This window comes from Pongo abelii, chromosome 16 (assembly GCF_028885655.2).
Source record: "Pongo abelii isolate AG06213 chromosome 16, NHGRI_mPonAbe1-v2.0_pri, whole genome shotgun sequence".
In the NCBI taxonomy this organism is placed as follows: Eukaryota; Metazoa; Chordata; class Mammalia; order Primates; family Hominidae; genus Pongo; species Pongo abelii.
The window spans coordinates 58,626,802-58,642,649 of record NC_072001.2 but is presented as its reverse complement, the minus strand read 5'-3'; the positions used below and the strand labels follow the sequence as shown (position 1 = coordinate 58,642,649).

Genomic DNA, 15,848 nt, shown 5'->3' with positions numbered 1-15,848 from the left:
TTGGGGCATGGCTCTGTGGAGAGTGAGGTGAATGATAACAGAAGTTGGAATAGTCATCAGAGCTGTGGTTTTCAGTGGGGAGTGGGGTCAGTGGGGAAAGGGATAGGAGCAGAAGCGTGCATCAGAAGCACTGAAGAAGCTTTTGACACTTCGCTTGCCATGGGTAATTCTGATGTGCTCCCACCCGTCTGTGGGGGACCTGATGAGCTTTTGCTCGTGGATTTGATCGGTCTGGTATCTCATTGCCGTCTTATCTTTTTTTGCCTAGCCTCAAAGAAGATTTACTCCAGCTGTCTGCTTTTACCAGCCAGGCACCACTGTATTAATCAGTGATGAAGACTCCCCTAGCTCCCCAGGTCAGACAGCCAGCTTCTCAAGACCCTTTGGTGTTGCAGCTGATACAGAACATTCAGCAAATAGTGAAGGCAGCCATGAGACTGGGGATTCTGGGCGGTTCTCTCATGAATCCAACGATGAGATACATCGGTCCTCAGTTATAAGTACCACACCCCCCAACCTCTGATTCTTTCACTGGCAGTGATTCAGGTGGAGATTCCTCAGTGAGGAAGTGTGAAGACCCTGCCACATCATCCGTTACTGAGCAGACTTCCTCCTCAGTTCTGCAGCCGCCATCTGCCATGCTATGCTTTGATAAAAATGATTTTCCAATCTAGATGGCCATGCTCAGGTATTCTCACCAATAAGTCTGTTCGAAGGACAATGAACAGGGAGCCAAAGCCTTTTGGGAAAGTCTTGATATCTTTATGGGGTATTTTATCTTTTTTTGAATGTGTTTTGTTTTTTATTTTTAAACTTGTGTAATTTGAATGTTTCATTGTCAGCAATGTGAAAGAACAGTCGAGATGTTTGACTGGATTATAAAATATATCACTGGAGCAAAGGGAAGACTTTTGAAAGCCCCTTTGCTGACTATCTACCTCAGTTTGCCTCCTGGCAAACTCTGAAGACAACTTTGTTACCTCATTTGTTGTTATAGTTTATCTCAGCTATATAACCAATGATACTTCCTAGTAGTATTGTGTTTTCATTGCTGTATGTGTAATGTGTGTGATCAATGGAGTCATATAGGTAGATGAGTAAGAATGTTTATCTGAAGCTCTGATTTTTTTTAAAAAAAGAAACTATGACATCTGCATGGTTTGGATAAGTTCATACCTCTGGCTGTGAGGACCGTTAAACCACTGAGAAGAGGAAAAGTGGGGCTATTTCTTCTAACGAATGACCAAAACAAGAAAGTATATTTCTTTTGAGAACAGAACTATTCAATACCAGGTAGGGATCATGTTGCTTAAAAGGCCTTTATGTTTTGGGCATTAGAGTCTGAGTGCTTTATCTCCTGTATCCCCAACCTCAAGCTGCCCAGAACTGTGCCTTTTCTACCTTCCCCTTTGCCTGACAGTTGGCCAAAGGCTGCACTGTCTAGTTTGCAAAGCATCCTCAACTTTGCCAGTATTAGTTGCAAAACCCCATGCAGAATATGGATTTTTAAAGAAAATGGGTTAAGGTGGTTTTTTTTTCTTTTTTTAAATCCCAGTTTGGCTTAAAGGAGTGAAGAAATTTCATGAACTATTAAGAATGAAGATAAATGCAACAGTAGACAGTAAAATGAACTTGAAGTTATTATGGTAACAGTGCCTTTCAGTATAATGAAATTCTTTGCCTTATACCTTTTTAATATTCATGAAATTGTTTAGGAACAGGAGTACAAAAAGTTGCCTTAAGAGTTTCTTGGATTTTATCAATAACTATTTTGATGTATAGTATCTTACCAAGGCATTTTTTTAAGTGCAAGTTTTGTTTAGGGATAAATATTCAGAGTTCTACCACCCTACTTGTGTTTTCTTGAATTCTTAAGAGAACATGGTATCTACTTAATCTTCCTTCAGTGTCAATGCTGTGAATGAGGAATGCTAACTCCAGGAGTGAGTTAATCCTCTTGCTGGTTTGAAATCAGCAAATTGTTTACTCAGCTACATAACATAGGCCTTTTCTCCGTCATGAGACAGTTACCTAGGTGCCGAGCAGTGAGAGAGGATAAAGAACTAAACGTGTAGAGAAGGGGTCCCATATCCTTTTAAAAGTATTTTTTCAAATTTTCTGGAAGTGACTTTTGATTATCATTTTAAAAGGAATCCTTGAAATGCTTTGTTCCTAGAGGAGGCAGGGTCATGTTCACTGACGTTCTAAAATCAAAGGAATATTAGCGGATAATAGTCCCAGCATCATCTGCTAGTCTAATGACTATAGATATAACATTTTTAATTTTTTTAAATCTGTAATTTTGTGCCAAACTGGATGTGATTAAGACTAAAGTTCAATGCCAGCAACCATTTCTGAACTAAACTCAAAGTCCCCCAGTTAATTATCTAAGTATGGAATTCATCACAAAACAAACAAAAAAGCAGAGCTTTAGGTGAACAGTCTGCAGCAAGGAAAAATGCTGCTCCTGCCTTTATAGCTCCTGTTTTATACTACCTCCTTTTAAAGTTATTCTAGTGTTATTTTTTTTCCTGTACTCAGGGAACATTTTGTTACTTTTGAGCTGCCTCATGGAAGCATGGGCAGATTGACAGGGTATAGCGCTTTGTGGTTCGTAAGTAGAAGTATATAGGGCCAACTTTTATCAGTATCTAAAATTAAGTACGGTGAGATCATTTTATTTTTAAGCTTTCATTAAAAGGCAAACAAAATCTAAAGCTGAAACATCATCCATCATGGTTATGGAAGATGTGTCTAGGACTACATGAATTCTAATGGTTTTAAATGGCTAAAAAGTCGAGCTAAAGTCCTTGAGGAAAGTATTTTGTTTGTTTGGTTTTTGATGAATAGACTTATAGTTATAATAGAACTTTAGGCTATAAGTATTTGATAATTATTTACCAGTACATTTTTTACCTTTTCATTTTGTTCTTATACGGACTTTTTCATAATAATCCTGTTACCAAAGAATTTTCAGTAGAAAATAAAATTTTGATTATAATTCCCCCCAAATTGAATTAACTAGAAGCATTTATAGATATGAAACTTACACAAGTAGTTACTAACCCAAAACAATAGGGTTTATATTGATTGTTGTAGTTAAATAGATTAGTAATGTTAACTACCTTATTGTTACCAGAGCATTTAAAATAAGTTGTAATACTTTACCAGCAGATCGTTCCAAAGAATTTCAGGTATAATTTTTTCTTCAGCGAGTAAATCTTCAACTATACAGTATTAAAGTATTTTTATATTGTTGAAACTACTTGTTGGAGAGAAAATTTTTTTTTTTTACCAAAAATAAATACTTTGGTCTCATTGAATAAGATATTTAGTAATATAGCAAAGACTTCTTTTTACTTGACCAAAGGAAGCTTCTTTGAAGTCTTAAGTATGAAATTGTAATTAAAATGTGAAGATTTTCACTCATTTTTCATAGTGGTATTATTTCATGGTATTTTACTTCAAAGGGGCTAATATGCAAATGGTAACTATTTTCTTTTCCAAAGATGTATTTGCTGTAAGTACTGATACCTGCATGTCATTTTTATCCCAAATATTTCATACCAAAGACCATTAAGATGTATAGATTAGCCTATAAGTAAGTAAAGATGAGCAGATTTGAAATAAATTTATTTAGAGGCCAATAGAGAATCTAGCTTTGGTAGCAAAAGATATCAAAGGGCTAAGTTTACATAATTAAAAGCAATACAATTATATTGGTATTTATCAGTGTTTTTATTCAAGTACTTTTTATCAGCAGATTAAAAAGAAAAAAACCAAAGATATTTAAGGTTACCTCCGCATATAGGCAAATTTAGTTGTACATTAAACTGTTGTTTCTTGTTTTTATGTTAAACCAAACATGTCTCTTCGGAACCCAGTCTGTATACAAATAACATGCATGGGGACTTTCCATTTAATCTGCTGATTCAGCCACATGATGTTTTTGCCAAATGATGTGATACTTTCCAAAGCACCTTGAGTGTGAAATGTCAACAGAAATATCAGCAAGCTTCTATGTTGCAGAGTATTATGGTACCTATGAATTAGCCTGTATAGTTCTCTTCCTGCTTTAAGCATTACCTGGTTAGCTTAGACGGCTTGAGGCAGTCCCTTAATAATAGGGATGCTTTTCATCTCTAAGGATGTAAGAGGCAAACAAATCATGTCATTCTTTAAGTGGGCTATGCTTTGATAGATGTGCTCTTTAAAGTTGTGAGATTGGAATTTAGAGTTGTAAAATTGAAATGTTTGCATTGCACCAAAGGAGCTCAGTTTTCAAACTTTAGTGGAACCTTGGGTGAAGGGAAAAAATTTTTAATGAAAACTGGGGTTTTATATTTTGATTAGCCTAAAAGTAAAAATACAGCTTTATCCATTAAGTGACTTTCAAAAATCAGTTTTGCCATACCAAAGAAATTAGATTCTTAGTGTCAAATGCTATACTTTTGTCTGTGCTTGAAACGAGCAATGCCAGCATTGGGAACAATGACAAAGGTTTGCATCAGTTTGTCTTGGCTTTGTTAAGGACTTCTGCCAGAAATGTGCTCATGGTTGACAACCCAGGATCGTTGTTCAAGTTCTTATGCAGACACCTTTGAAAACAATTCAGATCGTGTCGCAAGAAGTTGGAATTGAAAGTATCATTTATTTTTTAATGCAAGAATACCCAGATGTGGTTTCACTTCAGCAGTAGCTATAGTGGTTCACTTATATACATTTCTGTTTTATTGAATGTAAATTTTGAATACTGAATGTAAAAAAAAAAAAAAAGCTCCAGTTACATTGAAACAGTCACTAAGACTACACGTGTTTTGCAGGCTTTCTTCCTGACCATTTGCCACATGGGTCTCTGATAAAATTCTGTTGGTTTAATAGTCAAAATAACCTTTGCAGTTTGTGAGCACTGAGTAGCAGGTTCTGGAGACCACCATACACAACCAGTTGTCTAATTGTGATTTTTTTATTGATGTTTAGAAGAATGTAACCATAGAATTCTGTGTTAAGTTGATTTATGCTCAGGACATAAGATCACAAGCTAATGCAATGTGTATGTTTCAGGCTTTAATCTTCTCAATTTCCCTTTTTAAGCCATTGATGGTGTTTAAGATTAACATGACAGTCTTGTATTTTTAACAGATACTGTATTATTTTTCCTATTGCTGCTGTAACACATTACCCTGAAGGTGGTGACTTAAAATAACACAAATTTTTCTTAAGTTCTGCAGATCAGAAGTTTAACACAGGTCTCCCTGGGATAAAATCAAGGCGCTTGCAGGGCTGTTTCTTTTTGAGGCTTTAGGGAAAAATCTATTTCCTTTTCTAGTTTTTTAAGGCTGGGAACCCCTCCTTCCATCTTCAAAGCCAGCCATGTAGCATCTCTCTGAAGCTCCTTCCATTATCATTTCTCTTTGTCCAACCCCAGGTGATACAGGTTCTCTAGGTTTAAGGATTCCAGTGATGACATTGAGCCCACCTAAATAATCCAGGATAATCTCCCCAACTGAAGTTCCTCAACTTAATCACATCTGCAAAGTTCCTTTTGCTATGTCTGGTAACATATTCACTGGTTCCAGGGATTTGGGCATGGACTTCTGTAGGTGGCCAGTATTTTGCCCACAGCATGTACATTCTTTCTGTGGAATTCTGATCCCTGTAAAATGTCTGTAGCATTAAAGAGATTGGAAATCTGAAGTCATGTGCTCCTTGGGGATCTTTAAAGATTAAAAGCATGAAAACTTTGACTTGTAACCTACCAAAAGTATACACTAAACTTTCTCTCCAAAATAATTGTGAAACAATTTATTTTTAAACTTTCTGAATATGTGCTTCATAAAATAACATCTCATGTTTATCAGCAAGTATCCTAAATATTTGCCTCTCACTTTATGGAATTTATTCAGAAAAAAAATTGAAAACTCTTCTTATAGTTACCCTTTCTCCTTTTCTCTTCAGTAGTTATGTTGCTGGGGAAGAGTTGGGGGACGACCTCAAAACACAGGAACTCAGAATGATGAACAGGACCATGCTCAAGTTTATTCTTTGTTTTCTTTTAATAACGTATTCACAACATTCACAACTTTCTGCCTTTAAATCTGGTTCCTCTCTTCAGCTTCACCAAGCCACTGATTGCTTTTCAGTTTTATTAACCCTCACATTCCCCATCCTTCTCAGCAAGAGTCTCTCCTTATGCCATCAGCATGTATATACATTTCCTAGGAAATTTGATCTTTCTTGTCATTCTTTTTTGGTTCCAATTGGCCTTTTCCTGGTTCTCAAAGCTCTAGTTTCTTCTAATTTCTGGATCATCGCAAGTCTGGCCCTCTTTGAACTTTAAAAGATAATGTCTAATTCCACCCCAATTTTCAGCATTTCTTCAACTAAATCGATAAAGCTGTCTCCATTATGAGAAAGGCGAGAATAATACTCCGAGTAAGCATAAGAAAGCTGGTCATTTTACAACTTCTCCCGACTCTAGGAAGTAGTATGATACCATTTGTTGAGCATCTACAGTGTAGCAAGCACATGGTTCATCTCTGCAAACTGCTGCTACATTCTGCAAAGCAAGTATTATCCCCACTTTAGGGATTAGGAAACAGGTTCCTGATCTCTTGCCAAAAGTCACAGCTAGTGAGTGATTTAGGCAAGATACAAACCCTAGTTAGTTAATCCTTACTCTCAAAAGTGTATAGGACTATGATACATTTTCTCAGCTAAAAAAAAAAAAAAAAAAAAAAAAAAAGATATTTAATCACCCAGGGTCATAGTGCCTTCCATAGTATGATCAGATACAACCTTTTTTTCCTTGTATCCACAAAGGCCAGGTTGTGTCAGAACAACCTTTCTACAGAGTAATAACCAATCAAAAAGGAGAAGACTACCTTATTTAAATCCACTTATTCACGGGAGGGATTTAGGCAGCTGTAACTCCTCCCTTACCATCTCCTAATTTCTCTCCTCCAAAACCTTCCATTTATCTCAGCTAAAATTGTGTCTGAAGGCTGTTTGTGCTTAGAGTTACATTAGAAATAAGGTAGGCATGGTTTCTAGAGTCCTTTTCTAGTCAAGCGTTTCCTTACTCGACAATGTCTTCAGAATTGCATTTTATCTTTTGTAATTTTCTGTAGCTCCCATCTTCCAAACAGGAATTCATTGACTTGAAAAAGCCAGATGTGTAAACAGTAATCCTTTCTTGTTAGGTCTGAAGAGTCCCTGATTTTTTATGAATATAAACTAATTTATTATTTGCATTAATGTAGGAGAGAGCAAAGTTAACGGAGAGTCATAAAACAGAACAAGTATAAGTCAGGCTTTGGAGCACCTAAGTTCTAATCTTGACAATTTTGAGAATCGTTTGGTACAAAAATTCTTAACCTGTTTCTGTTCCTTCTCCATCCATGAAATGAGGATAATTTTTTTGTGCAAAATGAAACAACAGTACTTTGAAAATTTAAGAGAAAATTCAAGTGTAAATAATCATAATCTGAAACTCATTTGTATGAGGCTGTGAAAGATCTTACAGACTCTTTCTTTACAAGTCAGCCTTTGCAATTATATTTTGCCTTTGTTGAAATGAAAAATGTTTGCATCTCCTGTACACATACAAAAAACCAATAGAAGAAAGTGGTTGGTAAAAGATATAGCTGAAATTGAAACACTCATATGTTAGGTGGATAAGTTCATAAGAGAAAATGGGAATTGACTGTACTTTTGAAGTACTAAATTTGAAGTCATCTTACTCCAATTTAAGTTTTTTGTTTTTTTTATATATGTTGGCTTTTAAAGAGTTAAAGAGAGAATCTGATCTGTGCAGCAGGATAGATGGGTGAGGAGAAAAGTACATATTTAGGATTTTTCTCTAAAAGATCTTTTTCAAGATTATGGAATATTTTAATATTTCTGCAAACTATTCCAAATGAATGAATTTTATATAGGGCAACACATACTGGCACCTGATTCTGGTTTATTCTAGTTCATATGTAGGGTTTGTTGGGAAGCATTATATGATTGGCTTCTTTTTTTAGAGGAAATATTTTCCCTTTTTTCTTATCCGTAAACAATTGTGAACAGCTTTGCAGATTTCCTTAAGTTCATAGCTTGTAAGTAGTTCATGGTATATAGACATAGTCTTGACTTACAACTTAAAAAAAATTTATGTTACAGAAGTTTATTTTTTCTATGGAACTGTGTTTAAAAACAAGAAAAGTATTACAAATCTTGACCTTAAAATATTCTCTTTCCTGTTATCACATTCTGGATATCTATTTTGTTTGCAAATGAAAATTATTGCTGATGATTAGCAACTTGAGCCTGTTAATAGGAAATTGCAAAGCCTGAATACACACACATTGCCTTAGCCTATCAGTAGAGTAGAGGACATATGTTAAGAAAATGTGTCTGCTTGTTGCTGTTGTTGGACAAAATTTTATATCTGTGTGTATGATTTTTTTTCTATTTTCTTCAGAGATGTGAATTAAATGAAAGTGTGGGAGCCAGTTAAATTATTTTGTGTTATGGGTGTTCTGGATCCTTTCACTCCGTATACCATTTTCTTGTAAGGGCAGCATTTGTAGACTTGCTAATGGACTATAGAGCTGAGCTATATTAATTTTATACTTGACTCAGGGGATCAGTTCTGTGAATGCCATTGCACGAAGAAAGCAAATGTTTGCCTTGATTTTGAATGTATCTTTTTAGTGTCTTCTTAAAACATATTTGTTTAATAATGTAGATTTTTTTTTTTCTAGTATCATAGTAAATATTGCTTAGTGCTTCCCCCACCCCACTGGGTAGTTTATATACTACCCTATAGGTCATGCCAAAAATGAATAAAAGTTTAAATGCCAAAATGTTTATGAAACTGCTGTCTAAATACTGATTGATTGCACAATTTAAATAAAAGTTTTCCTTAGTTAAAAAAGATAAACCCATGTTTTCTTTTATTCTTCAGTTTTCTTTTGGGGGAATAGAGAATGAAAACTTTCCATTTATAGGAGGATGGCTTTCACATCATGGGTTGGGATGACTATAAAATCCACTCCAAGAAGGTAGGAATAGAACCAACCTATTTAAGGTATCTAAGAATTGCTTTCATCTGACATTTACTATTTAATAACAACAAGGAAATAACAACGTTCCCATCCCAGTAGATGGTTGCTCACCTCAGGGGTTAAATAGTAGGTAGCCCAAAAGATATGGACTTGCCCAGATAGTCACAGTTCCAAATCATGATAAATTTTTTTTTAGTATTAAAATTTTTAAATGGTAAGAAAATCCTGAAAATCTTCCCACCGAAACCATCTAGAAATAACAGGTAAAATACAACCCAAAAAAGTTTCTTTCTAACATAGTTCAATTCTTTTTTTTTTTTTTTTAATCTCTAGGATTGAGAATGAAATGGGGACTGAAAAACAGAGCAGTAACATTTTGAAATGATATTCTGATGACTGCGGAGAGCATCAGAGAAGGAAATGAAACATGAGAAGGGAAAAACTACATAAAAAACAAGTAAGTTAGAAAAATGAATGGAATTTCCAGAAATAAAAAAAAATAACAATTTTTGAATTTTTGAAACTCTGTTAAATAATTTATCAGACAGCCAAAGAATATTCTAAAACTGAAAGATAGCTATGAGGAAATTAGCTAGAATGCAGCACACAGAGAGAAACCTGGAGAATATAAAACAGATAAAAAGATTTAAGACAGCTGTTTTAAAATGAAAGACTAAAGAGAATGAAGAACAAGTCATATTCAAAGGGAAAATTACTACATGATGAAAGCCATACCTCCTCAGATTCAGGAAGCACAAACCTCAATGTAGAAATATGAAAGTAAGTCTATACCAAGCCACATTATAGTGAAACTGTAGAACAAGCAAGACAAGGTAAGAACTTAAAGGTAGCTAGACAAAAAAAAAAAAAAAAAAAAAAAAAAAGATTATATAGATTGCACTAAGAAAATTTCTTATTGGCAATAAAAGAAGCAAGAAAGCGGGCCGGGCGCGGTGGCTCACACCTCTAATCCCAGCACTTTGGGAGGCTGAGGCGGGCAGATCATGAAGTCAGGAGTTCAAGACCAACCTGGCCAACACGGTGAAACCCCATCTCTACTGAAAACACAAAAATTAGCTGGGCATGGTGGCATACTCCTGTAGTCCCAGCTACTTGGGAGGCTGAGGCAGGAGAATTGCTTGAATTTGGGAGGCAGAGCTTGCAATGAGCCGAGGTCAAGCCACTGCACTCCAGCCTGGGCAACAGAGCAAGACTCTGTCTCAAAAAAAAAAACAAAAAAAAAAACAAGAAAATGGTGTGATAATATCTTAAAAACATCACAAGGGAAAAAAGCTGCTATATGGAATTCTGTATCAACATAAATTATTATTTAAGTGTTAGTGTTAAAAAAATAATTCTGGATAAAGATCAAGAGAATTTACCACTATAATACATCCTTGTACGTGAACGATTAAAGATGCACATTAGGAAGAATGAAATAGAATCCACAAGGAAGATATGAGAAGGAAGAAGCAATGATGAGCCAAAAATACAAAACAATGAGATAACTACTCCACACCCAGTAGGATGGCTGTATCAAAAAGATAGGCCAGGTGCAGTGGCTCACGCCTGTAATCCCAGCATTTTGGGAGGCTTAGGTGGGCGGATCACTTGAGGACAGGAGTTTAAGACAAGCCTGGCAAACATAGCAAAACTCTGTGTCTACTGAAAATACAAAAATTAGCTGGGCGTGGTAGTATATACCTGTAATCCCAGCTACTCGAGAGGCTGAGGCACAAGAATTGCTTAAATTCAGGAGGCAGAGGCTGCAGTGAGCTGAGATTGCACCACTGCACTCCAGGCTGGGCAATAGAGCAAGACTTTTGCTTGAAAACAAAACAAAACAAAAAAGCAAAGATAGTAACTGCTGGTGAGAATGTAGAGAAATTACAACCCTAATACATAGCTGGTAGAATGTAAAAATCGGGAAGCCACTGTGGAAAATAACAGTTTCTCAAAAACAAAGTTAACATTTGACCCAGCAGTCCCACTCCTAGATATATACTCAAGCAAAATGAAAACATATTCACACAAAAACTTGTCCATAAGTTCACAGAAGCATTATGCATAGTATTGAAATAATGAGAACAATCCAAATACTTACTGACTGATAAATGGACAAATGATGTGTGGTATATCCATTCAATGAAATATTATTCAGCCATAAAAATGAATAAAGTACCGATATATGCTATGACATGGATAAATCTTCAAAACATTATGCTAAGTGAAAGAACTCAGTCAATAAAGACCACACATTGTATTATTTCATTTAAAAGAAATGTCCAGGTTGGGCGAGGTGGCTCACACCTGTAATCCCAGCACTTTGGGAGGCTAAGGTGGGCTTATCACCTGAGGTCAGGAGTTCAAGACCAGCCTGGCCAACATGGCAAAACTGCATCTCTGCTAAAAATACAGAAATTAGCAGGGTGTGGTGATGCGCACCTATAGTCCCAGCTACTCGGGAGGCTGAGGCAGGAGAATCACTTAAACTCAGGAGGCTGAGGTTGCAGTGAGCCGAGATTGCGCCACTGCTCGCCAGCCTGGGCGACAGAGTGGGACTGTGTATCAAAAGAAAAAAAAAAAAAGAAGGCAGGGACGGGCATGGTGGCTCATGCCTGTAATCCCAGCACTTTGAGAGGCTGAGGCAGGCACATCACTTGAGCTCAGGAGTTCGAGATCAGCCTGGCCAACATGGTGAAACCCCGTTTCTACTAAAAATACAAAAATTAGCCAGGCATAATGGTGAGCACCTGTAATTCCAGTTACTTGGGAGGCTGAGGCAGGAGAATTGCTTAAACCTGAGAGGTGGAGGTTGCAGTGAGCCAAGATTGCACCATGGCACTCCAGCCTGGGTGATGATAGGGTGAGACTCTGCCTCAAAAGTGGAAAAAAAAAAATTAGAAGACAGGAAAGAAGTTAAAGAAGCAAAAATAATCCCGACAAAAAAGGAAAGAGTAATATGGTAGGAAAAGTACAATTAATATCTGTAGTTACAAAAAAGTAAAATACTGCCACTTTAAAGATTGGATTAAAAAAAATCTCGCTATAGGTTGTTTACAATACATACACTTAAAACATAATGACCAGGAATTGAACAAAGTTGCAGGGAACAAGATCAACACACAAAACTCAGTCCCATTTCTATAAACTTGGAATGAACAATCTGAACAGGAAATTAAGAAAGCAATCTCATTTACAATAGCATCTAAGAGAATTAAATACCTAAGCATAAATTTAACCAAGGAAGTGACTTGGTTAAATTGCACGCTATAGACTACAAAACATTGCTGGCAGAAATTAAAGACTTAAATAAATGGAAAGATATACTATGTTAATGTATAGGAAAACATAAGAGTATTGAGATTTCATTGCCGGACACGGTGGCTCACGCCTGTAATCCCAGCACTTTGGGAGGCCGAGGCAGGCGGATCACAAGGCCAGGAGATCAAGACCATCCTGGCTAACATGGTGAAACCCCGACTCTACTAAAAATATAAAAATTTAGCCAGGCGTGGTGGCGGGCGCCCGTAGTCCCAGCTACTTGGGAGGCTGAGGCAGGAGAATAACATGAACCCAGAAGGTGGAGCTTGCAGTGAGCCGAGATTGAGCCACTGCACTCCAGCCTGGGTAACAGAGTGAGACTGCATCTCAAAAAAAAGAGATTTCATTTCAATCTCTATCAAAATTCCGACAGCTTTTTTTTTTTTTAATGGGGATAGAAAAGCCAATCCTCAAATTGATATGGAATTGGAAGGGACCCCAAATAGCCTAAACAATCTTGAAAAAGAACAAAGTCAGAGAACTCACGCTTCCCAACTTGAAAACTTACTGTAGAGCTAAAGTGATCAAAACAGTGTGGTAGTGGCATCAGGATAGACCTATAGACCAATGGAATAGAATTCAGAGACCAGAAATGAACCCATATATCTATGGTCAATTGATTTTTGACAAGAGTGTAAAGTCTATTCAAAGGGGAAATAACAGTTTCTTCAATAAATGGTGCCAGACAACTGGATTTTCACATGCAAAAGAATAAAATTAATTGAGGTGGGAGGATCACTTGAGGCCAGGAGTTCAAGACTAGCCTGGGCAACATAGCAAGACCCCTTTCTCTACAAAAACATTTTACAAAACTGACCAGATGTGCTGACACATACCTGTAGTCCTAGCTACTTGGAAGGCTGAGGTGGGAGGATTGTTTGAGCCCAGGAGTTTGAGGTTACAATATGCTATGATTGCACAACTGCACTCCAGCCTGGGCAACAGAGTGAGACCCTGTCTCTATCAAAAAAATAAAAAAGAATGAAGTTAGACCCACTACCTCACACCATGTACTAAAATTAACTCAAATGGATCAACACCTAAATGTAAAAGCTAAAACCATAAAACTCTTAGAAGAAAATATAGGGATAAATCTTCATGATCTTAGATGTGGCAATGGTTTCTAAGATCTGACACCAAAAGGACAAGCAACCAAAGTAAGAAAGATAAATTGGACTTAATCAAAATTAAAAACTTACACGCATCAAATGATACCATCAAGAAAATAAGAAGACAATCTACAAAATGGGAGAAATAGCAAATCATATAGGATAATCGTTTAATATCTTAAGTATATAAAGAACTTCTAAAACTCAACAACAAAAACACCAACAACACAACTGAAAAAAGGGCAAAGAAGATGAATTAAAGTTTTTTCAAAGAAGATATACAAATGGCCAATAAACACATGAAAAGATGCTCAACATGCTTAATTATTAGGGAAATACAAAACTATAATGAAATACCACTTCACATTCACTAGGAGGGCTATAATTTTTAAAAAAGAAAAGAAAGGCCGGGCACAGTGGCTCACAGCTGTAATCGCAGCACTTTGGGAGGCCGAGGTGGGCGGGTCACGAGGTCAGGAGATAAAGGCTATCCTGGCTAACACGGTGAAACCCCGTCTCTACTAAAAATACAAAAAAATTAGCCGGGCAAGGTGGCGGGCGCCTGTAGTCCCAGCTACTTGGGAGGCAGAGGCAGGAGAATGGCGTGAACCCTGGGGGGTGGAGCCTGCAGTGAGCAGAGATCGCGTCACTGCACTCCAACCTGGGTGACAGCAAGACTCCGTCTCAACAAAAAAAAAAGAAAAGAAAAATAAGTGTGTTGGTAAGAATATGCCAATGTACATTGCTTATGGAAATGTAAGATGGTGTACCACAGTGGAAAACAGTTTGGGTTCATCAAAAATGTAAATAAATACTTACCATATGACCCAGCAATTCAACTCTTGGGTATATACACAAATAACCAAAAGGCAGAAGCAACTCGGGTATTTATCAATAGATTAATGGATAAACAAAATGTGGTATACCCATACAATGGAATATTATTCAGCCATAAAAAGAAATGAAGTTCTGATACATGCTGCAACATGTATGACCTCAAAAATATTATCCTAATTGAGGCCAGGTGTGGTGGCTTATGCCTGTAATCCCAGCACTTTGGGAGGCTGATGCAAGTGGATCACAAGGTCAGGAGATCAAGACCAGCCTGGCCAAGATGGTGAAACTATCTACTAAAAATACAAAACTATCTACTAAAAATACAAAAACTACCTATTAAAAATACAAAACATTAGCCGGATGTGGTGGTGGGCACCTGTAGTCCCAGCTACTCCAGAGGCTGAGGCAGGAGAATGGCATGAGCCCAGGAGGCGGAGCTTGCAGTGAGCCGAGATCATGCCACTGCACTCCAGCCTGGGCGACAGAGTGGTCTCAAAAAAAAAAAAAAGTCAATAGGTATTGCAGTCGGTATTGGCTGTGGGTTTGTCATAAATAGCTCTTCTTATTTTGAGATACGTTCCATCAATACCTAGTTTTATTGAGAGTTTTTAACATGAAGTGATGTTGAATTTTATCGAAGGCCTTTTCTGCATCTATTGAGATAATCATGTGTTTTTTGTCGTTGGTTCTGTTTATGTGATGGATTACGTTTTTTGATTTGCGTATGTTCAACCAGACTTGCATCCCAGGAATGAAGCCGACTTGATCATGGTGGATAAACTTTTTGATGTGCTGCTGAATTTGGTTTGCCAGTATTTTATTGAGGATTTTCATCGATGTTCATCAGGTATATTGGCCTGAAGTTTTCTTTTTTTGTTGTGTCTCTGCCAGGTTTTGGCTTCAGGATGAAACTGGCTTCATAAAATGAGTTAGGGAGGAGTCCCTCCTTTTCAATAGTTTGGAATAGTTTAAGAAGGAATGGTACCAGCTCCTCTTTGTACCTCTGGTAGAATTCGGCTGTGAAGCCACCTGGTCTTGGGCTTTTTTTGGTTGGTAGGCTATTTATTACTGTCTCAATTTCAAAACTTGTTATTGTTAAGATCTTATTCTTTTAAGAAGAGACTAGCCCAGGCTAGTCTTGAGCTCCTGGCCTCAAGCGATCCTCCCACCTCAGCCTCCCTGAGTGCTGGGATTATAAGCATGAGCCACAGCACCTGGCCATTTAACAGCAATTTCTAACAAATCACAAATCTTTAAAACACAAATATTCTTTCTTTTATATAAACTGTTACAAAAAATAGAAAAAAGAAAATCTCAACAAATTGTTTTAAGATGGTACAGTTAATACCAACAATGGACAAAAAACAGTAAAGATAAATTATAGACTAATTTCACTTATGATCATAAATACAATATTAGTCCTAAATATAATATTAGCATGTGGAAATAAAGTATTACTTATCCCAAGGAAAGTATTATTTATCCCAGGAAATAAAAGGGTGTTTTGACATCAGAAATTTCATTA

At 36.8% G+C, this 15,848-nt stretch overlaps 1 protein-coding gene across 5 annotated transcripts in view; it reads left to right on the top strand.

Annotated features, from left to right (window-relative positions):
* Window positions 1-15,848, top strand: part of PRTG (protogenin) — a 146,806-nt gene that overhangs the window by 122,257 nt on the left and 8,701 nt on the right. For 4 of the 5 annotated variants that reach the window (XM_063716663.1, XM_063716662.1, XM_063716661.1 and 1 more), the window contains one exon: window positions 269-15,170. In XM_063716663.1, the coding sequence (XP_063572733.1) occupies window positions 269-523 (255 nt within the window). In that variant the 3' untranslated portion in view covers window positions 524-15,170. The remainder of the gene's footprint in view (window positions 1-268; window positions 15,171-15,848) is intronic. The other variant, XM_002825480.6, reaches the window with a different exon arrangement.